The following is a 27,225-nucleotide window of genomic DNA, read 5'->3' as shown; positions in this document are numbered from 1 at the left end:
GGAAAGAGTTCAACAAACAGTAATTAAGCCTCCGAACACCTTTGTGCAGCTGGCAAATAACCCATTTTATGGGCTGGTTAAGCTGATAGTGCAGATGTTGTGCCAGACTCCCAGTGACTTCGGGGCAAGCTCGGGGCAGCCTCCACAGCGGGCTCCAAGGAGCCAACCACCCCTTGTCCAGCAGAGACACTTCAAATAGAGTGACTAGGAAACATGGTCCAAAATCTTTAGTTGTATTCAAATGAACATTTTTTCTCATAAATACATTGATGAGCTTTTTATGTTCTTATGCAAAATACCTGCACAGACACATTTGTCCAGAGAAGTCAAATAAAACTCTTCCTGAACAATGATAGGCGGCCCTTGTGGCCTGAACATCCAGTCCAGAGGGTTTGATCCTCTGGTGGGTGGTTTGGAACAATGTACTCGTATTTTTAACAACCAGCCCTTGCAGAGTGAAACCTCACCTTCTCCAGCTGGGGAAATTGAGCCAGGGCTTTTGACGGGCAAAAGAACTGCGAGGGATCGGGCCCCTTGAACACGATGCACCTTTTGTGATGGATTGCACTAAGCCCACAGCAAGCAATAATGATGGATTCCCTGAAAAATATAATTTTACTGAATAAAAAAAAAAAAAAAATCACATTCCTACAGAGTGTGTAGGTAGTATTCAAGATATTGATTTGAAAATGGATTCTATGTTCATCTTTAAGTTCTTTTCTCCTGCCATTTTGAAGTACCAAAGTACCACGAAGTACCATGCAAGTCCATGGTTGGTTCTGCGACACACAGAAAATTATTGTATTTCCCCTTAAGAATTTAACATGATTTGTGCAATCATGGGTTTGAAAAGCAAACCCCACCTCTGTCATCTCTTCTTGGAAACATTTCAGTAATTCCCAGTTTCAATTATTTTAAATTCCACCAGTGTGATCAGCATATTTAAAATTCAATCAGCCTTCTAGTTTAAAACATTTCATGTGTGTGTCACACTAACAATCAACAAGAGTCCTGAATTTAACATCTGTTCCTACTAGTAAATGGTTTTAATTTGAGAATTGAAAAAATATATAAAGTAATTACTAGGCACTCAATCACAATGAATAATGTGTTTGCTACCAGCAGTTCTGTCCTGTCAGCAGAAACTCTGGAGAGGCAGAGTGGCAGAAAAGTGGTATTGCTAGAAACTGGGGAAAAAAAAAAAAATCAAAATACCGGAGTTGGGAGCAGTCTCAAAACGGCTGCTTCAGTGTCTGCCACTCCTCAGCCCCCCCATCACCTCCTCGGCAAACACCACTCATTTTGCTAGATGCCGACCCTTGGGGGTTGAACCAATATTTACTCTGCGAGCAGTAAATCTGGTCGACTTGAGAATGAAAGGAAAATAAAACTGCGGTCAGAAGGTCTGTGCGCTACAGAGAAATCCTGCCCAGCTCCTGTCGTGATGCCTGCAGAAAAGCCGTGCCTCCATCCTGCGGGCAGGGAGAGCAGCGTGGGCAGTCCCACAGAGGCCCTGGGGCTGAGGCTGAGGGGAGCTGGGTGCCCTCCAGCCCCTCACTGTTGCTGCAGCTCCCGGGGAGATGCTCTCCTCCTGCCGGATCCACAAACAAAACACTGTGCCTTCAAAAAGGGGATAAAAATATACGTTACAAACTTCAAAAGAGAAATCAGTTTGTCTGATTTGTTTTGCATGTGACTCTGCAGGTCATACCACTTGTGTTGCTTGTGGAAATCAAAATTCGAGCATAGAATTCTGTCCTGAGCACTGAAAGCTCTTATGTTGAAGATTGCAGCAGACCAGAGGCATTTTCACCCTAGGCTTTTGTGGAGAACACAGGAGTGGATGCCAACAGGTCTCTGGGAAAGCCTGGACCAAGAACACACAAGCCGGCAGATCAGACAGGAATGTGCTTTTTACCTAAAGCAAAGCAAGCACATTTTTATCTCCTGTTTTATATCACTGCAGGTAGCATTAGCACAGGCTGATGCAGTGGATTTATCCCCTGAAGAGCCTTACCCCACTGTTTAGTCTAGCAAACAGCACACGCCGCTGCCTGACACGCACAGCTTGATTCATTTTACGTGTTTGTTCTTTCCTGAATCACTTACCGGGGAGGATTTATGACTGCACCGTGCACCAGACAGGGAGCAGCACGCACGTGGTGCTGGCTTAGCAGCTCTGCCGGCAGCTCCTCGAGTTGTGTGGGATGCAGAGCCAGCGGCATCCACCACCACCCAAAATGCTTTCAGCAAAGCCCACGCGTCATTTCTGCCCTGATGCCCCGCTGATGTGCATATTTGACACTGGCACTTGATGGGGATTGTGGTGGTTGTTGAACCTTGCAAAAATGGAAACCGCTTGCATGAAGCTGGGGGCTGGCTCTCTGCTTGACTAATCTTCTAGCCCTTAGAAACAATCCCTTGAAACATGCAGATGGATAAAAGTGATATCAAAAGCCATTATGCCTGCCACATTTCTACTCCCTTCCTACAACGCTTTATTTCTGGGTCCTGACAGCCAGCCCCACGACAGCTCCAGGAGAACCAACCACCGTGTGCCAAGAGGCACTCACAGAGACAGGGAAATGTCCCCTTCATACCATGTGCCAGTGATGGGACCATTAAATGCCTGTGGTGTCTGGGGGGTAACCAAAAGGCACCTTTAGTGTTGCTGCTAAATGCAAAGCACTCTACAAAGATGATATACGATGTGCAGCACCACTGACCTTGCTGGGATACTACGCGTTCTTCTCCTTTTTCATGTCATCCTCAAAGCCTGAACACCAAACTGCAAAAGAAGCTGCAAAAAATTCCCCATACGGAACTTCAGCACGCGATGCTGAGCTGGAAGCCCACTCAGAGCCAGCGACACAACAGGGCAAGGTTCTGGATGTTAGACCAGGCTGAATCACCTATCATGATCAAGGCAGCTCATGAAATCAATCAGATTTTCACTCCAAGGCAGAAAGATACCCATGTCATAGCGACCCAGCCCTTGGGACTGCTCCACGGATATGCCTTGTGTGTTAAACCCATGCACGCACCGCAGATCTGAAGGCAATGCAATGTGCATCAGAGCACAACTGCTGGCACTTGTCAACTCATTCATCTTACAAGTGATAATTTTAATAATTCGCAGTCCTTAGAGAAATTACCAAATCCTGTACAAAACTACCAGTTTTTAAATGACCACATCCCTCTCAACATTTCTTTTATTCCAGAAGTAATATTTTTCCTTGCAAATGCCTGATTCTTCCATTGCAATTATTTTTGTGATCATTGAGCAGCAATTAAATAATAAAGCATCATGAGCCCTATACATTCTCTCTGCCGCGAACATTACTGATGCAAATTCCACTGAAGGCAGTGCAGGAAAAAAAAAAGTCATCACTGCTTCCAGCTCATTGGCTTTAACCCAGAAAAAAATACATATTTTATAGAAACATCTGATGATGATTCAGTGTATATTGAGGAGGAAGGGGAAATTACAGAAGAAAATATGGGAGCAGTTCCAAATTACTGCCATTATACTGATGTCAAATTAAAGCTCTGAGCCAATAGATTGCTTTGGAGTGTCTAGAAACTATTTCTCTTTTTCTCTCTCTTTTTTTTTTTTTTTTTTTTCCAAAATTCTGCTTTGTTGAGTTTAACACAGACATCTTTTACTTGTGCCTAGGGAAATTACAGAAATAAGCTTACATGGGACTTGTTACCTAACAATCGGTGCTTGTGGAGCTGACACAAGCGTGACTGGATGCCCTCACATGGTGTGATACCTACATGAGACTAACCCTGTAGGCAAATGGAGAAAATAGAGATTCGCTCATTTTTGATACGAAGTGAGACAAGTATTTCATGTCTCACTCTCGCTAGCAATGCTCCATCCAGTTCATAATTTAGATGTATGATTTTGTGCTTCAGATCTGCTCAGTCAGATGCATGACACAATTCTTAATTATTTCAAAATTATTTAAATGGAATAACAAATCTAGTGTTTGATGTAACATGGCTGCCTGACCCAAACAAATATATGGGTTATTATCATGTTTCCCAAGTGGATATTTTTGCCATAAATCAGTCCCTAATTATTGGCTAAACTTGAAATGATTGCTCGGTGTAATTGTGATGTTTTGCCACATTGTTTCAGACAAGAACAATGCGAAGCTCCTGATGAAAACAAATGTACAGATTTTACTTCCAGGCCAAAAAGGAAATGTTGTTGGTCTGATGGTTATGATTATAATAAACAGAAGTGACATTAAAAAAAAAAAAAAAAAAAGAAAAAAAAAAGAAAAAAGGCTGGGGAACTTGTACTACTTATTTTCTAAACAAGAAAACTCACTAAATGATCTGATCCAATTAATAGTTTCCCCATTTTCTAACCGTTAAAGAGAATGCTATAGAGATATGCTTCTGTTTGTTGTTGTTTTATTTCGTGTTTAACTGACTGGGGAATTAATGTTCTTTGAATGTATCTGCAGTTTCGTGTTTTTATGTATCTATCACTGCAGAACCCATAACAAAAATCATGGCAAATGGAAGCAAATGTAGATAGGTCTGGTAATGAAATGGTCTAGCCATGAGCATAGGTTTTTGGCAAGAAAAAAACAACAGTGCATCTTAAACATGGTTTTAAAATGTTCTTCTATAATAATTCCTCTGAATAAAAAATAAAATAAAATAAAATAAAATAAAATAAAATAAAATAAAATAAAATAAAATAAAATAAAAATAAAGCTTCAAATCTGGCACACTATAAGTCTAACACAACATTCTAAATTCAAACCTAAATTGGTGAAGTCCTCTTTAAATACTCTAAATTAAATTTTAAAGTGAAGTCCTCTAAATTAAAAATAATGAGTGGTAGTATTACTGATTTATCATCTCTAGAAGTATATTTTTTCAAGTACCTAGTTAAACTTCAAGTAAGCTCCTCGATTAGGATGCTTTTACCCTCAGGGCAGTTCCCTAAATGTGTGTTTCAGTTGCTTTTAGGGATGTAGTCCGTGCTCTTTCTTTGATGGCTCAGGGAAGCTAAACAGAGAATAGGCTGCTGGAGAATGAACAAGGATGAAGAGAGACAAGAAGAAGACATGAAACAAAAGCTCTGCCCTCAATCCTGCTCCATTTTGTAAAGCCTTGATGAAATGTGAAGAGGGTTGCTTGGGGAAGAGGAGGCTGAGAGGGGATCTCATCTACGTGTGCGAGTATCTGAAGGGAGGGTGTCAAGAGCATGGGGCCGGGCTCTTTTCAGTGGTGCCCAGCGACATGACCAGAGGCAACGGGCACAGACTGAAGCACAGGAGGTTCCAGCTGAATGTGAGGAAATGTTTCTTTACTGGGAAGGTGACAGAGCACTGGCACAGGTTGCCCAGAGAGGCTGTGAAGTCTCTTTCTGTGGAGATATTCAACGTCCACCTGGATGGGATCCTGTGCAACATGCGCTGGGTTTCTTTGCTTGGCAGGGGGTTGGAGCAAATGTACTTCAGAGCTCCCTTCCCACCTCATCCATTCTGTAATTCTGTGATAACCTTGAAAAAGCTCCTCAGACTTCTACGGTATTTGGGATGAAAAGAAGGGTCCCTTCTCACTTTCATTTTGATCTGCATACCATTTTTTTCTTACTATATTCATATTGAATGTAAATGTAGCTTTGCCTACATAATATGGTAAAGCTTGTATCCTTTATTTGTATTATATGCATATGTATGCATACACAAAATGAAAGGGAAGGAGCAGCTCTTCACAAAACCCTGCCTTTTTTACTGGGCTTCCTGCCTGCTTAACCTGAAGCTATGGTCTTTGCAGTCAGAGTACCTGAATTACTGAAGTATGTAGTAATACATGCTGTGACCCAGAGTGCAGGATGAAGCCCATTCTTGCAAGTAGTAGTCTGAGCTGTGCTTTTAAAAATAGAAAATATATATATATGTATCATGTACTACCTTCAAAATAACTATGTTTGCTCTCTGTCTGACAAGTTTACCTATCTATCTAAAAAGAAGTGTATATCTTAACTATGGTCTCTTGAGTGGAATCCCTTCCAAAATATAACGAGCCATCAGTGAGCTACAGCCCGGGGATGTTACCTCCTGTGCTGGAGCTGTGAACTGAAGCCATGCGCGGTGACACAGCAGCGATTCCTCCAGAGGATGCATTGCCAAACCAACACTGAAGCTCCCAACTCTGCCACTTAAATTGTGGAAGAAATAACCAAGGGACTTGCAGAAAATGCAGACTGACTAAGTCTGCAGTAATTTATCTGTTGGCATTCCATAGGAAATGAATGTTTGTAAACAGTTGCCAAAATGAATTCACCCCTCATTCTCTTAGATTTACTGTTTGCTTTCAGAAGTGCAGAGTATGAACTAATCACGGCAGCAATTATCAGCAGACTTAAAGAAGGAAAACACTTAGTGGGTACAAATAAAAAAGGTTCTTTTTGTCACTACTGACCATAAATTGTTTCTCTGAGATGTTCCTCACACCAGCAGGAGAGCTGATGGAAATGAAGGTCAGAAACTGCAGCTGCTTTACTCCTCTTTCACAGGTACATATTCCAGTCAAAATGGCTGGTTCTTTAATTATTTCTCCATTACACATGATACCACTCTACTCATGGGTACCTGTTTCAACTAATGTCAACCTACTTATGGAAAATGTGAGAGAAAACACTTCATTAATTGACTTCCCTGAGATCAGCAATCAACATGACTAACATACCTTTCAGGACCAGGAAAATACAAATTGAATCATTCCTGCAGCTTTCATTTATGTACTTCCATCCAGGTGCAGAGAAAACACATTTCATATTAAATCCAAACCACATAGTGGACTTAAATTTATATACAAGTATTAAATTGTTCCTATTTATAAAGTAATTCTGGATGAGATTATAGATTCCTGGTTTGGATTGACTGCAAAGAAGAAATTCTCCATCCTGTGACTTGATTAAAATACATTATGAAAGGAAGATGGCAGCAAGGCAGCATTTTCAAGTTCAGAAAAAAGCGGCCGCCTTGCCCTGCTGAATGTCCTTTTGAGCAGCAGGAGCTGCTTTAGCAGACTGCAGCTTGTTTGCTGCTTGCTCAGATAAGCCCAGCTCCAGAATGCCACATTTTCCATTCCACATTTCCATTTAAAATTCCTGTTTCATATGCTATTCTGAGACCCGTTACTTGCAATCTGGATCGTAATGCAAATATTTAAAGCTCAAGATAGAAACAGGAATAGCTAGCTTGAGAAACTGATAAAGCATTAGAAAGCCTTTTATCTTCCCAAGTTACCATTTCACATTTGATTCAGCACGGTAAGTAATTGTGCATGGGCCTGTATGTGAGTTCTCATTAATGAAAATAAGGACAACAAGAACAAACAGCTGAAATAAGTGTCAGATGAAAATCTCATTTTTAGTAAACAAGTATGAGAACATCTCCCACTGCTTGGCCCCGGGGGGCTGGGAGTGACAAGAGGGGCTGATCCCTACCCTGAACCCGAGGGCTGCAGCTTGCCTGGGGACTTGAGCCTGCTCCACTGCCTGCACTGCCCAGTTCAGGCCAGGTTGGATCCTGCACCTCCTGCTCGCCCCGCAGGCTCCTTCCCACTGCACTGCAGAGGGCTCTGGCTGCTGGAAGTTGGCTTTAAAGAAAACAGCAGCTACCTCGCTCCTCACAGCACTGGCCATGCTGGTTGGAAAGATTCATTGCCAATGAGCTGATGTTACCTGCAGCATTTTACATCAGACTCCCCAAGCTCCTGGACTTGTCCTCTTCTCCCTCTCCCCTTTTCTCCCTTTCAATAGCACTCTTACAGACCACGGTTGTGTCTGTCTTCCCCCCATGCAATACTCTGCTTTGAAGAATAGTGATCATCATCTGTTACTGGCAGCAGACGGAGACACGATAAGAAATTCAATTCAGGCAACAAGCCAGGCCAGCAGAGTCAACACAAACACACCGAGGACAAAACACTAACCTGCAGATGATGCTGTCAGAGAGGAGACTGCCACAGCACGCTTCTGCCTGGAATCGGTAAAACAGAAACATATTTCAGGAGATGAAGACCTTATGAGGCTCGGCACCATCCTTTGCCACATGATCTGCAATGTCTTTTCCCCTTGGGATGTGGTTTTGTCTGTGCAGAGATAACCCAGCGCTGACAGCCACCAAAGCCAAAACAACACAGCTCTTCCTTTGCTACTTGCTTTGCCCAGTGCCTCTATAGAAGCACGGACCTGCTGAGGCATCCCCAAAGCCCAGCCTGAGACCCAGTGACGGGTCGGAGCAGGCCTTCTTGCTCTGTCCTGGGGGTGCAGCGAGGCCGGGGCTCTCCTCCAGCAGCACTCAGAACAGTCTTGCATCCTTTGCTAAGCACACCACTGTCCTGTGCATCAGTGACCATTTTGCTACTGCTTCCTGTGGCAGTAGCACACAGAAACTCAAAACAGATCAGATTCAGGATTTCTCTTCTTTATACCATATCTGACAGCAGCCAGACCTCGGTATCTCTCCTGACAATATATAGACCCAGGCACTGCACCTCATCCCCCAAACTTGACCTCCTGACACTTAAAACCAAATCACGTGGCTTGAAACTTTTCCCAAGTGTTTGTCTCAACCAGTTGTAATTTTGGGCATCCCTTGTAGCCATCAGGATCATCTTCTTGGTATCCCTGGATTTTCCATTTCAGAACTATGAGAAAATTCAAAGAGGACATTCCGGGGTTGTATTTTCAACTGCATCTTTCCTTACTGAATTAACAGCCAAATGCCCCTAATGTTGCTTTTATAGGGATAATCAAAGATATGTACCGTAGCAAATATATCTCTAATAAAATGAAATGTCTGAATTGAATGAAATGAGATTCTGTTGATATCTTCAGCTGGAAAATCAACCCACTTCTTCCTAAATTAACCTGGCCTTCAGTCTCTTAACACCTAATTGTTACTTCACTGGTATCCACTAATGGGCTGTAAATCAAAGGAATGCGAATGATAATTGGAACTGTTTAAATTCCTTATTGATTTGGTTCAGTAGTTTTCAGCTTCCTGAGTCTGGCTCTGCCAATGCATGGTCTGTGTGCGTGTGTGTGCACATGCACATGAGTGTGCCTCTGAGCATGCATGCACATACATTTATATTCCTGGTGTATTTGTTATACTCAAGCAATCTATGAAATTCAGCTGGGGAATGGTGAAACCACAATAATGTATATTCAACAAGTGCTAAATCTTAGTTTGGTGATCAAATCCTCCGGATCTATTAAAAATGACATCTAAATATATCATTTCTTTGCAATTCAATATTAAATTTTAACATTCCAGAAATACCAGTCTCCTCATCTGGCTTCACTAACGCGAGCTAGGTTGAACTAATGCTCAGTGCAAGCACTCTACATAGCTAAGACCCCAGGCTCTGACCTGGCTTCATGCTGTGTCTGCGGAGGTACAGGTGCAAGTTCTCCCTGCCCCAAATTTGAAGGGACGCCTCCAAGCAGGAGCTTCCAAAGTATTTTCTTCTCTGCTCACTGCCCGCACAGCATATGTTAATTCAGATTTTAAAATAGGTACCTTTTCAGAGAAAAATGAATTGTATGTTATAAGAGAATATGATATTCCCAGCAGCTTCTCCAGGACCCACGCAGGCTTGAGAAACAGAGGGTTCCTCTGCATAACTGGATATGTTTCTCTGCTGAAATGAAGAGATACAGCTGAAACCAAAAGGTACCCCAAGAAGTAACACTTATAACACCAAGAGAGATAAAGGCAGTGTCATTTGCACACACAGACGTTTTGGAAGGAATCGAAAAATTCCCACAGTCTGGCACACAGATGACAGCTGTGACCTGGTGCAGCCGCAGCACACAGTCAGCCTCCAGCCACCCCATTTTGCCTCCCCAGTGCTGACCTGCCCCACCTCCTTACTGCAAGGCAAAAGCAGCCACCACAGCCTGACCTGCTCCGTGCTGGGCTGCTCTTTCCTGGCTTCCAGAATGCCCCAAAGAATAGTGGCAAAAAGGCATCCCTGTGCATTATTCTCTATGTACATAAAGGTACATTTTATGTATTTTCAGACATGGTTCCAGCCCTGTCTCCAATGCGAGTACTGATTGAACATTTAAGCAATCTCTGTTTTAACACACACACTCCCTTTATCAAACACAGCACTTACCGGTAGCAGGTCAGAGCCAGCAGATGCTCTGGAGACCTCTGTGAGCCTGAGCTCACACTGAGGCAAATCACTTCGTGCAGGGAGCAAATGCCCTCCAGCCAAGAGTAACGGGCAGTGTGTGAAACAACACAATGAGAGCTGAAACTGAAGTCAGAAAGTGCACTTTTACACTGGGCAAGGTGAGAAAAATTAAACATTTTTTAATGCTATCAGTAATTAGGTTTGGTATTTTTTTCCCCAGAATGAGGATATATGAAATATGGTTCATGCTTCTCATGTGCTTTCATTTGAGAAGATAATACAGCTAATATAGTACAGCATACTTTGAAGCATAGTGTCTTGATCTCACCTGATTTTAATTAAAAATATTGCAAATAGGTCCTCTGAAGCAATTTGCATTAGTCCTGTCAGGTCTTCTGGCAAAGCCTTTCTACAGTCAAAAGGTGCAAGGCAAGTTTAAAGTAAGCGAATTGGTGTCTCCATCCTTAGCAGGGATTACTGAAAATAGTAACATTTTTATGCACTGAATATTTTCTCACTCAAGGCAAGTTGGATATTTTCTATCAGATTATCAACAGGTGGTAATATGTTGATATTCCAATGCTCCTGAAATAAAGATATCATGAAAAGTGCAGTGTATGATTTTTATCTCAAGGAAATCTAATGCAATATGCCACTTCAAATTTTAGTTATATGTCCTTATACCATGAAGAACAGTAGGGATTTTGGCTGCATCATGGAGCATCTTCCAGGCACAGCTTTTTGCAGCTGCATGGCATTTCAACCTTACTTTTTTTTTTTCTTTTTTCTTTTAATACAGCATTATAAGACAAATATTATTAGTGCAAAGAGCTTTAAAATCAAAGTACTTGAAAGTTTAGAATACTGAGAAATACATCATTCCCTAAAGTCTGCACACAGCACCAGGATGAGCAGCAGAGTGTGCCTTCCCTGCCATGTCAACAAGTATTTTAAATCCTTGGAGAGAAAGCTCCACAATTACATATGAGGGAAACCATCTAGGCAAGTAAATACTCAGAGATTTCCCCTGATGAAAGGGCATGCTGACTGTGAGTCGCTGAGACAGTTCAACATCACTTTGCAGTTCAGGCAGGAGCTGATGAACAACTCATGATGGGTAACAGGGAAAAAAGTTCATTAATTAGAGAGCTTGGAAACCTTCCAGTGGGAAAAGGGAACTGGGAGTTTTCCTGTTGATAATACAAATGATCCCTTGCAGTGAGAGGGTTAAAGGAGACAAGCCGAGACATATGTGCAGCACATAGCAACACACTTTTGTTGCTGGCAGATTATCTATATAAAATGCCAAATATTAAAGTAACTATTCCCTGGGCTCTAAAGGGGAAGACTTCATCTCAGTTTGTTTGCAAAGATAAATGTTCCCTTACTTCACAGCTCACTCACAGAGCTAGCAAGTGGCCAGGTGAAAGGGATAGCAGGCCTGCAGAGGGAGGGGAGCTGCACAGGACGATGCTGAGGAGCATGGGCACCAGGGGGTGGTCTATACTTCAGCACCAAAGCACTTCTCCAGCTGGGTGTTTTGCCACAGACCTTCCTGCCTGTCTGTAATGAGGGAGAATAAAGTTGGTATTCACCCATCGGCACTCCTGTGGCAGTGAGACGATTACAGGAATAAAACCTGCTCCGTCAAAAGAATGGATGGCCACCTACAATCTAATACCTACTGGTTTTACTGAGCAAAAACACTATTAAGGATGATAAGGAATGGAGCTTTATGTTATTGATGTCTTTGCTGCCCGCCTGTCCCTCTGCAGTGGTGCAGCAGTACTGCTCCTTGCAGGAGGCAGAACAAGCAGCAAGCGCTACCCGAAACAGCCTTCAATGTGCTTTCGCTGCCCTTAATCCAAGGAAATTAAATTAAAATAAAATAAAAGCAAACCAGTAACACAGCAGGATGAGAATCAATTTTGCTTTAAAATGATCGCTGAAGCCTGATCACAAGCTTATATAAGCAAAAACGTGAGCAGGTTTTGTGCTTTTCCTCCACAGCCCTCATCCCCTGCTAGGCCTCGTGGCTCTGCACAGAACCCCCTGGCCGGCAGCAGCCCCGCAGACCTCAGACAGGGCACAGAGAGCAAGACCTCACAGCAGACATAGCCAAAATTGCTCAAGACACATCCACATGCATATAGGTGAGCCCCTTTCCAGCCCAGGGAAAGCTCTGGCACCCCAGCACCCATTACAGTGCCTGGGGTGAGGACTCCTTGCTGCTGACGAGGACTTTGGAACAGCCAAGGGGAAGCTGAGCTCCAATGAACTCGTTACAAGCGTTAAACTAATTTGCACCATCTGCAGCTTTGTAGCATTTATTATCTGCCAGCTTTCTGGCAAAACTGTGTGACAGATAAGCTCAAAGAAACAACATTTTGGGCTGAACATCCGTGCAAACAAAGCGATGAATCCAAATATATGCAGCAGGAGTTTGTTTCCAAGCGGTGTGCTCTGCCGAGGAATGGGGGTCACCAGAAGCTCAGCTTCCCCCCCCCCTGCAGAAATGGCTGGTAACGAAACATCCCTGAGAAAGTCTGTGCAGCTTTGAGGAATTATTTAAAACGAAGCCATACTTAAAAACAGCAGCTTTTTTTGGTGGATAATTCACACACAATAAGGAGGATGGGATTTGTCAAGCAAATTGTTCACTCAATAGAAGCTGCTAAAAAGCTTTCCGAGGTCACCAAGCCATTTTTAGTCTCAGGATGCCTTATGAATATTTCTCTAAGCTGCCTGGCTTCCAACCAGCTGTACCAGCACATCGTCCCACTAGATGCGAGTTGAATTTGCATTGTGTACTAAGATAATCAGAGTTGTGATCATTTGCATGAAACAAACACTACAAATATTTAAATAAATAAATAGCCTGTAGTTTTATGGAAACATGATGACTGTGTAATTAATTCTTCTCAGGCACTGCGAATTTCTGCATGATTTGAACTGATGATTTTGGTGTACAACATTCGAAAGAGACAGAAAAAAAAACATCAGTTAAGGTGGAAAAGCACTGGGGCAAATCTGAGATTTCCTTTTGATGGTGCTGGTGTCTCAGCACTGCAACCAGATGAGGTGGGCAGCCAGATGGGCTCCTACCCAGTTTCTTGATATCTTCTGGTTGTCCCCAGCCCACGTTGCTGACCAGGAAGGAAAGGCTTCCACATCTTGAGGTCCTCGGAGACCAAAGGTTGAAACATGCCCCATGGGCACCCCATCCTCCAGCTGGAATCTCCCTTCTGCTGTCTTTCATTCAGCAAACCGTTCTATGATTCATGATTTTCTCTTCACTCATCCTCCTGAAAGGATAAAATTAATGGCTTTGAGAAGTCTGCCCCAACACTGTCCCTCTGGAAGATCCACCTGAAGACTCACTATTTCCTCAGCTGCTTCCGCATGACCCAATCTGTGGGACAAAAAGCCCCATTTGGATCTTGAATTCTTCTTCTTAAATAATATCGTATGTTACATTTGACAGCCTTTAACTGATTCTCTGACTTTTATATGGCAAAAATTTCTGGCAGTGTTATTGGCTTTCCCTTTTTTTTATTAACTAACTGCTCTGGCTGGCGGCAAAATCCCCATCAGAAATGGATGCTCCTGGGGGAATTTTTCAAAGGTTAGATCCTCTCATGCTGGTGCAACGTTTTTGGCATTATTCAAGAAGACAGATTAATCACTTAGCTAGACCTATATCCTAACCACAGTATGGGGAGGGAAAAAATTAGTCAGTTGCTTAAAAATAGGTTTAAGCTTTTAAATATACCTTACATAAATTTAGTCCCTGGTAATGAAGCACTGGAACAGGGAGAGCAGCAGAGACAGAAAATGAGGATATGCAAAGAAATGGATGTCCTTTACAAGCCCATAGAGAATGAAGCAGCACATAAATGAATGGAACAGAAAGGATAGCTGGTGATATGGATGAATTTTTAATTTTTTTCTTGAGAAGAATGCAGAGGCTGGTATGAGAGGTACCAACCTTGCAATTGATGGTAAGTCACAGCTTCTGAGGATGCTGATGCTCACTCACAAATGGATTCTGTATGTTATTCTGCAAAGAGCTCCAGTTTCTCCCAGAAACAGTGCTTGCTGTACTGCATCCCTACAGTGCCAACACCCAAGCAGAAATACATGGGCCAGGAAGAATCAGCATACAAACAATCCAGAAGAGTCACCATTTATTCTAACTCTGTATTCAGTCCATTAGTCCAGCTTGCCCTTCTACATCCACAAAAATATAAAACTGGGGTAATAGTTACCTTTTGTAGATATTTGTAAAGAATCCAAGACACCATAAAAGGATTTAAGATTAATGGCCTGCACTCAGATAATTAACTACCTTGATAGTAGAGGCCCTGGTGATGAGTGAGATATTCCTGAGAAATGTCTAATGAAATTAGTGTTGTTGAATATATTTAAGGTTAATGGAAAAAATGGAACAAGAGATGTGTTAGCCATCCAACGTGAACATTTCTATCCTGCAATAACAATGGGCCACAGAAGAAGCCTTTTAACTACATACTAAATCCATTATCTACTCCCATTTGAACCTCTCATTTTGAAGGCAGCAATGGCTATTGACAATCTGTCTTCCAGAACTCACACACTGAAACTGTTTGTCTTCTGTTTTATCGTTGTGTATTGGGGAGGCAGATGGTCAGACTGCTTCCCTGGGTGGGCAGTTTTATTGGCAACACAAAAACATGCTCCTCAGTGCACCTTCAGCAGTACAGGTGAAATAAAGGAAATAAAGGAGCTTTTTTCATCTCTGATTTCTCTTCCTGAAGAATTTCTACTCTGCTTCTGCTCCAACAGTTCTGCCTTCAGAGTGATTTCTGTTGTCTCAACAAACAAGTGCTGTTCCTAGCACACTGGCTTAACCTGAGTTTCTTGGGATCCAGGTGACATCATCTCTATAGAAAGATGTATGATTTTTTTCTCACAAGTTTACAGTGCCCCTGAGATGCCTGTGAGCAGGCAGAGTCAAGCATTGAGAAGACAGCTGAACATTTCCTGTAGCACAGGTGGTCTGCACCTGGCAGTGAAGGTGTGTACTTGGCCCCTTTCTGATGGCAAACTTCTGCTGTGGGCAAACTTCTCTTGGCTGTGGCATTCACACAGCTAAAGGACTGAATGATGTGCCCAAGGAAAGGCCAGTTTTCACCTCTTATGAATAACAGCAATCTTTGCTACAATAAATAGGAAAAAACATCATACAAAAGTATAGCAACAGCAGTCCAGTCTTTCACTTCCAATTGAAGAAGTAATAATCAGCATGATGAGTTAGGACTCTAAGTGCTCCCCAAGGATAACAATATCTTGCCCCCAGCAGCACATTGGCCCCAAGCATCCTGTTGTATCCAGAGTGCACAGACAGCTACACAACAGCAAGGCTTAATGAGTGCTGCCCATGTTATGAACAACTATTTGGGGAGAAGACAGAAAAGAGAGGATGGAGACACTGGACAAATTTGAAAGACTGTGCCCAGAACACTTCTACAAGACAGTTGCTTCAGCTGGTTTAGGGACAGACTACAAAGTTTGGGTACACTTTTATTTTCTTTGTGCATTCACTCTAAACTTGAGGCTGGTGAGCTGGAATCTGTTGAGTGTAATGAAACCTCCCAGGATGGGCTGGGGACATAATACCATTGATCTGAAGCCTCAAGTGATATCCCTCAGAAAGAAGGGAGCTGAATGGGTCTCTTACCTCTCAAAATGTAAGGAGCAGCTTAGTTAAGAGCTGGCTGGGGGCCTGCAGCCCTCTGGGCAGGATGTTCAGGCTTCTCCCATGCCCTTCGGCTGAGGGAGCTGGGCTTGTTCAGCCTGGAGAAGAGGAGGCTCAGGGGCGACCTTATCGCTCTTTTTAGGTACCTCAAGGGAGGCTGTAGCGAGGTGGGGGTTGGCCTGTTCTCCCACGTGCCTGGTGACAGGACGAGGGGGAATGGGTTTAAGTTGAGCCAGGGGAGTTTTAGGCTAGATGTTAGGAAGAACTTCTTCACTGAAAGGGTTGTGAGGCACTGGAACAGGCTGCCCAGGGAAGTGGTGGAGTCACCATCCTTGGAAGTCTTCAAAAGACGTTTAGATGTAGAGCTTAGGGATATGGTTTAGTGGAGGGCTGTTAGCGTTAGGTTGGAGGTTGGACTCGATGACCTTGAGGTCTCTTCCAACCTAGAAAATTCTGTGATTCCCTAAAAATGCAGTCTGTCAGCTCGCAAAGTTCACCCAAACCCTGCACACAGCAAAGTTCTTCTCTCTACCACAGTCTACAGTGCCTGAAGGGTGTCTGACCTCCCTATTTCCCATTGCTGAAGGGCAACCCCTCCTTTCCCCCCAGCTGGCCTTTGGGGCAGAGAGGGACAAGTCCATCTCCTTCCCCTGGTTCCCTTCCAGCCCAGGTGTGGATCACAATCAAGGTCCACCTGGCTGAGCAGCACAGACTGACCCCAGGTCCTTTGGCTCTTGGAGGTCAGATCATTGCTCCCTAACAAGTTTGTCTTCCATCACACTGAATGCTCTCAGCTCATAAATTGTGCAAAGGTATACCTTGACAGGTGAAGTATATTTTCTTGTTGCTGAGCCATGGTGGAGCTCATCTGTTCAAATTATCTCACAGATTGTTTACGTTCCCATGACAGGGTTCTGTTCATCACTAAGTCAATATGAGGTCCAATTATTACGGTCAAATGACTCTTAACTCTTCAGGCAAGTCAACCACTGATTTCTAAAAAAAAAAAACCTGATACTACTTGCGTCTAGGCCTCCACATGACCTCCAAATGACTGGACAGAGCTGCTGCCCCCAGGGTCTCAGGCTGCACCTGTTCGTGGCAAGTAGGAACACCACTTTATCCAGCCTTGATCCGGGTTTTGTTGCAGGGCTCTTAGTTGAAATGAAATTTGGCTGAAAAAAAATATATTTCAGCTCATGCACAAAGCCACTCAAGGCAGCATCCTGCAAAAATCTAAATAAAGCGATTCTCTTCCATGAAGCAGCTCAAAGAGACAGAGCTGAGAAAAGAAAGCTTTTGCCTTTCCTTTCCATGTGGATAAAGAGACAGATAACAGGGTAGTTTTCTTTATAAACTCAGAAGAATCACAAGAAAAGTGCTGGGGCTTTGCTTAAATTACAGAGGTTTATTTCCATCACAGAACAAAGCTGATGTGGTTTGTCTTCCTTCCAGAAATTAGTACAGTAGCCAGCAACTTAAACTAGATCATTCAGCATTTGTCAGATTAGCACAAATCTCTTCCTAACACGCAGGACAGGAAAAGATTAAAATTAATAAAAAGAAGTGAGTGAATATCCAAAGTTATATGTACTATATTTAGAGTTTGAAGACCTGGTATAGACTATACTGAAATGCTCCTATCAACTTGGTTAGATGCTGGAGTACTCTTGGACTACTACAAGGATATTTGTACAAAAATAAATACAAACGAGCAGCTCACCTCCTATCTCTGATCACTACTCAGAACACAGAGCCTTGCGTATTATGTGAAAGTATGTATTTTAGAGGAATTTATAAATCTTTCACATTCATAGGTTATTTCTAAAAAAGATGAATTTATCTCAATAAATGGAAAACCAAAATCTTAGTACCTTTTCATCAGAAGTAATGAAGAAATGCATTTATTCTTTACTCTGCAAATCTCCTTATTTCAGAATAGACAGCCCTTTGAAAATGCTGTTGTATATTTGTTATGGCAAAGACATTTCTTTTTCAGATTCCCAAATATAAACTCTTCTATAATAAAAATAATAATAATAAAAAGGGCTCTCCTATTGTCCCTGGTGTATTTTGCACAGGGTACAGACAAGGGGAAATGTATTCTCATTCTTCCCTGGAGAACTGAAGACTTTATGCTTCAATAATTAATTTTTTACCTTCCTGAAGCATACTTTGTGTCTGTACAGACCTTTGCTCAAGTACACTGTGCATTACAACAGAATGTAGAGAGCAGAATCTACCCTTCATTGAGGTGATAAAATATCATGCAAAGAGAAGAGTTACCCCGCGCACAACCATAGTCCCAGATATAATTGTAAAATTCAGTCAAGTGCTCAGACTAACCAATAATTTATTTGTCAAGTTTCATTTATTTGTCTTAATGTTCAAGAGAAGATGTTGAATTTATTCTTGACATTTCCCCCCTGTAGATAATCACTTGCATAAACATGGTATGAATATTCACTGTTCAAACCTTAAAATTTGGATTGTCAGTTAGTTATATAAATCATGGCATTATTGCTTTTCCTTCATGACATATGTAACTAAGCAACAAATTGAGAATTTAAATACTAAATTTAATACATTCTGCCCTTTTCACAGTGATAAGTGATACAGAGATCTCAGCTCAGCAGGAGGTGGGGTCCTGCTGTCCTAAAGGTGGAGAATCAGACAAAGTTGTCAGCTCAACATCCAAATGATGCCACCTATTCTGGTTCAGAATTCACAGAGCAAGAGCTATTGTCCTGGCAAGGCTCAGTTTCTCAGTTATTCCTCAAAATGAATCCAAAACATCAAGAATGGTTTCAAGACTAAGCTTATTCTTGAACGCAGAAGACCACGCAGGAAGACCTACCTGTTTGCAGACACCACTTCACTGCTGGCTGTAAATTGCTAGAGCAGCAGAAAGAATTTAGAACTGTTGCAGTTATTTGTGGTCAGAAACATGATGTGCTAAGACAAAGAGCTGGAAAAGCTGCAAAACGAGGAGCAATCTTCAAAAGGGTTGGAAGAGACATTTGTCATTTAAAACAAAAATTGAAGACTTCTAAGGGAAAAAATGGCAGAATAACCTTAGAATAAGAGGTATTAAGGTACTAAAGGGAGTAACCTTTAAAGCCTGCCTACAGAATGGATCCCCAAAGTCCTGAATCATAATAGCAGAGGGGAGGAAGAAAGCCTTGAAATAAATGAACATTACTCCAGAAATCTCCCAGAGATGACAAAAAGTGCAGAAGTTTCATGCTAAACTATTTTATTTTTTTGATAAAACCTGAACTCTTAAGCAGCCTGGAGTGTGAGAGGAAAGAAGAAAGAAAGGATAATAGGACGGGAAATAAATCTCTTCTGTTAAATGCATTCAGTAGTGTAGCGATAGGCATAGGATTACGCTCAATTTAATCTCAATGGATAACACAGTCCAGGATATTATCTGCAGTTTCCTCAAAAATCTCTTCTGAAACACAGCTTTTGCATTTCTTTCTGCAGCAGTAGCTCTGCCCTGGCTGTGCAATTTACCAGAGCATGCTGCTGTTCGGTTTGGCCATCTACAAAAAGGGCCTTGTGACACCACACAGAAAGAACAGTCTAATTGAGGGACAAAGAGAACTAATGAACAGGGAGGCAGGAGTTCAGTGCTGGTTAATTTGCATGGAATCCATCAATAAAAACCAGAAGGTGCTTGTTAACCAGACAAGAAGAGATAGAAGGGAATGCAGGACAACCTACCCAAAAATCAGCTATTTGCCTTCGCCCACTTTGTGAAATCTTTGCAAAGCTGAGAAACCACTGACAGTTTTGCAATAACAGGTTGCAATATTGTATTTGTAAATTTGCAAATTAGCACACCTCAAAATGTGCAATCCAGAGGGATGGAGATAGGCTCCTGGCTGCTTCAGCTGACAATACTCACTGTGTGCAGTCACTGGAAATGGGTGATCCTGGTGGAATTCAGGAGCTGTTTGATCTGAATTCAATTCTCTCACTCACGTCAGTGAATACTCCATGGCAGGGTTACATCCCCTAATATCTCCCCCCCGACTGCCTCATGTTTCCAGCTTCTTCTAAAGTCACTACCCAGATACTGGACTAAGATTATTTTATGTGATCTGATAACACAGCATCAAGCATGGGATAGACAAAACAGATTAAGAAGATTAGTTTTAGTTTTATGGCAAACTTCCTACGGGTGCTTAATTAACAATATTATAACGGCTAATCACTTGGTGGTTCCTACCTCCACTCATTTTCTCGGTGACACAAGGGCATGCGATAGGGGTGAGTGGCTGTACCATGTCTGCTTGCGATAATCTGTCACTTCGCAAAGGGCTGTGGTGCCATTAACTGGGTTAATTGGGTTCATAATTGTTGCCAATCTGGACATCTGTGCTCAGCTGCTGCCACTTAAGAAGAAAAAAGAAACTAAACATGAAATGCTGTGGATGAGAATTTTGCCCACGGATAGTTCTTACATCCCCAAGGAGTCTTGGAGGGAAAGAGGATGTGCAGAGGATGTGAATTACCCTCTTGGCTGCCAATATTTTCCTAATTTCAGAAGTTATTTCCAGAAAACAAGTTTCCAGAGTGTGAGCCCCCCAGTTTCCCAGAACAGATGTGGGGAAGTTTCTAGGTAAATAAACTGGGCTGAAATGTAAATGGGGTTTGACAAAAAAAAAAAGTCAAGGAATTCTTTTAGCTGGCAAAATATGTATTTTAAAGAAATCTTCAATATTGAAAACTTCTCAAGTTCACTACATTACCTTTCACAAAAAAAAAAAAAAAAAAAAAAAAAAATGCCGGGAGGAAGAAGTTACTGTTTTCTGACTCACAGATCAAAAATCTCTCTCCCTCTTTCCAACTGAAATGGGCATAGGATGAGGAAGCTTTAATTACTAAGCATAATAGCAGATTTACAGGTAAATGGTAATTTAATTTAGTGTACGTGTTGAATTAAACAGCATTCTGTGAGAACTCCCAACTAAAGTTAATATTATCAACCAAAAAAAGAGAGGGGGGTTGGCTTTTTTTTTTCCCCTGTAGCTAACATTTAAAGTATAACTGTTCTCTGTGATTGACATTACATTTTAAATCATTTTTTTTTCTTGTTATCTGCTTTAGAGAGTGACACTATACTATTTCATGGGATTAGTGATTTAAGTAATGTGAGTAGGTTGGTTGTCATGATTAGCAGAAGCTAAAGCAAAGCAGCATTTGCTAACTGCAGAGAATTGAGACAATGTGGCCAGCCGCAGCAGCTTATTAAATGCATAATGAGCTCAGGCAACTTATAAAAGGAATCAAAATTCTGTAACACAGGGAAGCAAAGTTCCTAAGTACCAGCATATTCCTACAAGACTTTGAGGTGACATGAGATTATTATGAAATATTTAGTGAACAGACACTTAATTGAACACATGAGTATGGGAAAAGGAATTTAGGACAGCAAGTTTTTCAGAGAAGAGTTTCAAAGGTTGGCTTTCAACAAGCCAATATTTGCACCACAATGTGGCTGGGGGGCTCTGCTTGGGAACCAGCCCCTCTTCTTTCATCACAAACCTTTTTTTTCAGCCACTGAAGTACCACCATTTGAATCTGTATATTGCTTCTGGAGATCTTCCTTAGCCCTCTGTCATCTACTATACTTATATCTTATATTCCCCCAGCATCATAATATTCCCACTTTAATCAGACCCTGCTTTGATTTCAGCTGCTATCCTCCTGACTTTGCCTTACGGACCTTTCTTTCTGCAGCTGCTGTCTCTCGAAGAGATCGCAGCACGCCTGCCTCCAGCCTGCCCGATTCATTTGATGAGGTTGCTACTGGTCTGCAATGTAAAACAATGCTGTTTTCAGCAACTCTCAGGTTGTTGATTTCTAAAAAGCTTACCTGCACAGTAAGCTCTGATGGCTTACCTGCATCTTCCTGCACATGCACTGCCTCCACTTAAATTAGATTTTGGTTATTTGGGATTTACATGACATGTATCTAAAGAGATACAAATCTTTATCTTTGGAAAATGAGGTGCTGTTTAAATATCAACTATGTGGGCAGGGGGTGTAAATCTCATTGGATGGTGTAAGAAATTGGAAACAGCTGTAGGCAAGTGAGAGCAGTGCCAGAGCTGCTTTATCAGGGTTACCTGTTTGGGGGTTGTCCTTGCAATGAAGCAAGAGACTCCCCATTTCCATCAGGTTGCCAACACCTCACTGTTTCTCAAGCACAATAGTACCTGTGTCATCCAGTCAAGCAGAGAAAGATCCCTGATGCCAGGATGCTGCAGGGATCCTGCTGCCTTATGATCAGGCTTTATAACTACAAAGTGGATGTTCCTCCTGCCTCCCAAAATGCCTGTGGCTATCTGGGGGCACAGGGTGAGACATTATAGAGCATGGCCCAATGTTTAGATTATGCCATCCTCTGAGAAGGCAAAGAAGTAAAAGACGGTGTGATTGCTGTTGCAAACTCAGAGTTGCATAAAACCAGAGCTCTGGTCCCGTTTTAGCATTAACTTGCATGGCACCACCCCAAGAGCCTTGGATCATTTGCACAGTCTGTTGTGATCAAAACTAACCAAAACATCGTGCTGAGAGAGCTCTCCTAATGCAGGGCAGAGAGGACACAGGGCAGCCGTGACATAGCAGCCACACCAGCCAAGGCACAGGGGCAACAGGCACAGCACGTGAATCAGTGGAGAACAGCAAGGCTGCATCTCACGCTGAGTATTAACGAAATTCAGGCATCACCCTCTTTCTGCTCCTCACATATCTTTAAAAATCCTGTTCCCTAATGAAATTCAGATTCTGGAATTGCTGATGGCCTGCAAGCAAAAGGAAAATATTAATTTAGCCCAGACTCCATAGCTTTGTGCTTATTAGGCAATTCTCCGATTTGGGGAAATAAGCGCTATCTCGGGGTTTTTTAACCATGTTTCTCCAATAGCAATGAAAAAGTTTTTTTCATTTCCTTTGTGGAGAAATATATACAAGCTAGGCTAGAGGAAGGCCTCAGTTCATGTAAAATGTAGGAAGATATAATGGAAGTTTCACAATACCTTTTCAAAGTACCCTAATACACATTAGGCAGACTATTTCAGCTTCTGAATTCTTTCAACCTTTCTCTGACTTTCAGTTAGAAACTTGTGAAATATGCTGTTTTTATGATTAGAGCACTGTCATATATAGCTTTGACTTCAGTCATTCATTTAGCAAAAAACCCTTTGTCCAGCCAAAGAGAATAATTCCATCTCTGCCTGCTTGGGGAACATCTGCCTCCGCTCTTTGGCTGGCCAGCCAAAACTCAGGGAAGAGCGTGCCACTGATCTTTCATTTTCATCCTATTCCTCCCAACCCACAGTTAAACAAATTATTTTAAAATAACCAGCTTGAAGAACTCATTCACCAGCAGCTGATGGAAGAAAATTTCCTGCATGCACTGAAGATATTATTCCAGAAGGAAAGTGGCAAAAGAGACATTACAGTTCACTTAGAGACACACTCACATGCCAACAAAGGCACTGCCAAGTGCAGTCTTAGATTTCCATGAAAAAGGGGAAAATGAGTGCTGCAATGGGACAGTGCCTTGTCAGGGGCTTGAATGCAAGCCAGAATGGATCCCCTTGCAATGAGATAGCAGAAATGTTATCGTAAAACATGCACTGCACTCTGTCCGGATTTATAGGCCATAAGAAAAAAATCTTACATGTGCTGTTTTGTAATGATGCTGGACTTCCATTATCTTGCTCCAAATACACAGGTCAGCCAGCAGCAGCATTTGAGGGAACAGGAAGCAGGCCTCAGCTCTTATCTCCAGAGGATTTGTGCCTTTCTTGCACACGCAGTCCAATACACGCTTGATTTTAAACGAGAGCCTTTGGTTTAAGGAAAAAAAAATATTTGGGTTAATAATTCTGGACTTCTTCTCACTGTAAATTCTCTGCTCAGAGGAAAAATAGTATGGTCAAAAGGTAGCAAATTAGCTCTAAAGGGCAGATTTTGACCTGATAAAATTGGCATGGCTATTTAGGGAGCAAGATTTCATTAGAGTTGCTATAGCAATTGGAACAGTTTGGCAAAACCTAATGAAGGATTATGATAGAAATAGAGAAGGCTATAAGCCATCAAAGCTATAGAAACAGAAGCTTCAGAGGTTTCTGAGCAAAATCCCTCTGGAAGTACACTGATCTCCCTGGAAGATATCACACTCATTTCAAATATTTCTCTGGGGGATTCACTGAGCAATGATTGCAATACAAAATGGAGTGCCCTCTCCACTGCAGAGTTATTCGTGGATTTTCTCCTCCAAGGGGCACACTTTATTATCAAATGCTTTATAATAAAAATACTTTGCACTTGCATGGCACCTCTCCTCACAGAGCGGTGCAGAAGTTACTCCTGATGCTGTATTAACCTCCTCAGAACAGTACTAGGTACGTCCTGTGGCTGAGCAAATGGAGCTGGAGACACGAAGTGGCTTCACTCCAGCTTCCCCAGGGATGAGGCAAGGATGTGCATGAAGTCGGAGCTCCTAGGTGGCCAAATAAACCTCAGATGCTTGAGCAGGGGTACCGCAGAGCTCTCACCCATGCAAGGTGCCCCGATGCCAGGCACACGCTGCAGAATGGCCTCTGGCTCTGGCTGAGCTCCCGCTGTGCTGCAATGTCTCTCCACAATGGAAAATCAAAGCTGCCATCCAGCAGGATGCTCTCACCCAAATGCTGTGTAGGGCCCGGAGTGTTGCTCAGCAGCTGCACAACAACAGGCATTTATTCCTTTCTGTGATGCTCAGCACAACCTCTCCCACCAGGGGAGACACTTTTCTCTCTGATCTGAGACTGAGAAGGAGACTTACCCCTGAGCCAGCAGAACACACACGATGGGCAGCCAACCCAGCACACACCGAGCTGCTCCAGCCACTGCTGTTCACCCGTGGCAGCAGCAAGGGAAGAATGTGCCCTGCATCGCCTCCAGCTCTCCATCCATCCAAGTGCACATTAATTTTGCCTCTGCTTTCACTCAGGGTCCTGCTTTCCTATAAAGGAAGAACCTATAGCCAGCTTTTGCTAGCTAAGAACCTATAGCCACTTCCCGAGCCTCCTCCGTGCAGCTGGTGAGGGCCTTGCAGAGCTTGGGAAATGCTGGTTGAAATTCACAAGTATGAGCTTTTAATCTTCCTGAAGAAACTTTTTGTTGCTGTTACCTCTAATAACACCAGCTATTTCTCTTTGTCATATCAGATGTCTAATCCCTCTATCAGGTTTGAGTCCTCAGTCTAAATGCCATGCCATGGCATTCCCACTTAGCATTTAGGCTAAGGACTCAGCACTGATAGAGGGATTAGACATTTTGTATCACCGTGTTCCGTATTCTAATATATTTCAGGTCAGAAAATGATTTCCTTTGTGCACTTTTGGTTCGCAGCCTTTCAGTTTCAGTGAAAGTTGCTTAGTGCTTGCACGAAGAGATCAAGAGAATGGCATTTCCCAGCTGATACAAGAATATAACATACTCTTGAGCAGAAAATGGAGAGGAAAACACATGCTTTCCATTCTCTGCAATTCACTCAACTTTATCTATTACTCCTTACAGCCACCACAAGCACATGCACTGCCTCTCTATCTAGGTGCATCACAGTTGGTACAACAAGGCTCAGCACTGAATGTCACTTCTGGAAGAGAACGTTGGTAATTCGTGTTTCACATCATGTCTCCTTTGTTCAAAAAGAATAACCTTAAAAGAGGTTCAGAAACTATTAATTCCTACAGAAACAGACTTAATTCATGCAAAGGCATGAGCAAGCCCTGAAGAAGAAAGTTGTGGTGGTGTGCATGTGAAACAGGGTTGTATGCTGATCATCTGCAACACTTTGTCCCCTGAGATTAGAGTTTGTTATCTGTTAAAATATACCCCTAGAATGACTCTTGTTTTTTTGTTTGTTTGTTTGTTTTCTGAAATAAAATTCTTATGCAGTTATTACCAATGAAAGAGAAAAGAGCCACATTTATTGGATAGGCTACAGTTCTGCATCATAATATATTTCACTTTTTCTTTCTAGTTGTTTCTTAAGTCATTTTAGTTTTGGTAAAAAGCCATTTCAGGTCATTTGCAAACAAAAATCTAACACTCAATACAATGCTATCCTGATAGCACAAACACATTTCCTGAAGCGTGAGGCGGTCTGAAGAAACAAAACCAAAAACTAGAGAGTTGGGAGAGAGAGATCTCGGTTGCTGTTCTTTGAAGGGGTGTAAAGGGGAGCCTTTCCAGTGCTCGAGGTTAGTGAACACAGCATGGGAAGTTTTTAGCCTGTTCCAAGAATGTGGTGATGATTGAAAACCGTGTGTACTAACCTCTGCATTCATGTAAAAAATCACCGAGCTGGTCCCACATCTGCTCCAAGTGATACGGCAGCAGGCTCCTGGTGGGACAGAATCAGGCCCAGTCTGCTCTGAGATGGGTTGAAAGGAAACACAAATGGTAACAATAAAAAGAATAGGTAAATACCAAATATGTGCTATTTTAGGGAATCAGATCTAAGCAAATATTTTCATTTTCATTCATATGATCATGAAACTCCTCAAAATTTATGGTCTTAAGTTACAGAAGAGTAACCACATACCACATTATCATCTGAGAGCAAAAAGTCTTTGTGGATTGAGAGCAAATTTGCATGAATATTTGTTACAAGCAAAACTTTGAAAGCGTGAACAAAACAAATTCATTTGAATTCATACAGCTAACACACAGTTCTGCTACGGCTACAGGAACATTTTCTCTCTTCCACCAGCCCAGAAACCAAAGGAAAGTCAAGGGGCCTCTGCTCCACCCCATTTCTTCTGATGCTGAGCAGTGATTGATGAGAAGTTAGCTGCCTGCAGAAACAGCAATGTATCTCCCTGCTGATAAACTGCATGGGTGGGAAGCAGATGGACTGCCATGCAAGCAAGAAGACCTTGAGGTGACAACAGCTTTGGGCATGACGGGAACTACCCAAGCAGCTATTTTAAGACATTGAGCAATTCCTGTTGCCGGGAGCTGATGACATTGGGATTTGGAGTCGTTATGCATCAGCTTCTTTAGCAACTATGTATGGCTTTTTTACATTGTAGTGGCTTGATAGAGAATTGTTATCACAAAAGCATTAAAAAAAAAAAAAAAAAAAAACTTTTCCATGAACTCCTGGCTTCATACCAACCTGTGCTAGCACCACTCCCGACAGCCTTGATGTCTGCAGGCTGCTCTCACACCTCAATGTCTCTGCTTTCTTGCCAGGACGCTGGTACAACCAAAAGGCTGAACAC

General features: G+C 42.3%; 1 protein-coding gene across 3 annotated transcripts in view; it reads right to left on the bottom strand.

Moving 5' to 3' along the window:
- Positions 1 to 27,225, bottom strand: part of LOC311444409 (uncharacterized protein) — a 52,584-nt gene that overhangs the window by 11,316 nt on the left and 14,043 nt on the right. Inside the window, exons 5-12 of one of the 3 annotated variants that reach the window (XM_084535529.1) lie at positions 26,275 to 26,372; positions 24,777 to 24,971; positions 23,628 to 23,796; positions 13,297 to 13,496; positions 10,171 to 10,314; positions 9,570 to 9,690; positions 7,975 to 8,021; positions 468 to 600 (exon numbers count right to left, since the gene is read on the bottom strand). In XM_084535529.1, the coding sequence (XP_084391655.1) occupies positions 468 to 600; positions 7,975 to 8,021; positions 9,570 to 9,690; positions 10,171 to 10,314; positions 13,297 to 13,415 (564 nt within the window). In that variant the 5' untranslated portion in view covers positions 13,416 to 13,496; positions 23,628 to 23,796; positions 24,777 to 24,971; positions 26,275 to 26,372. Of the gene's footprint in view, positions 1 to 467; positions 601 to 7,974; positions 8,022 to 9,569; positions 9,691 to 10,170; positions 10,315 to 10,551; positions 10,669 to 11,579; positions 13,497 to 21,841; positions 21,965 to 23,627; positions 23,797 to 24,507; positions 24,605 to 24,776; positions 24,972 to 26,274; positions 26,373 to 27,225 lie in introns of those variants that run through there. The other 2 variants (XM_084535530.1, XR_014697872.1) reach the window with 2 other exon arrangements.

The sequence above is a fragment of the Aythya ferina genome (assembly GCF_964211825.1).
Source record: "Aythya ferina genome assembly, chromosome: 14".
Lineage (NCBI taxonomy): Eukaryota > Metazoa > Chordata > Aves > Anseriformes > Anatidae > Aythya > Aythya ferina.
Note: the sequence above shows the minus strand (reverse complement) of the source record. Positions and strands in the feature narration are given on the sequence as shown.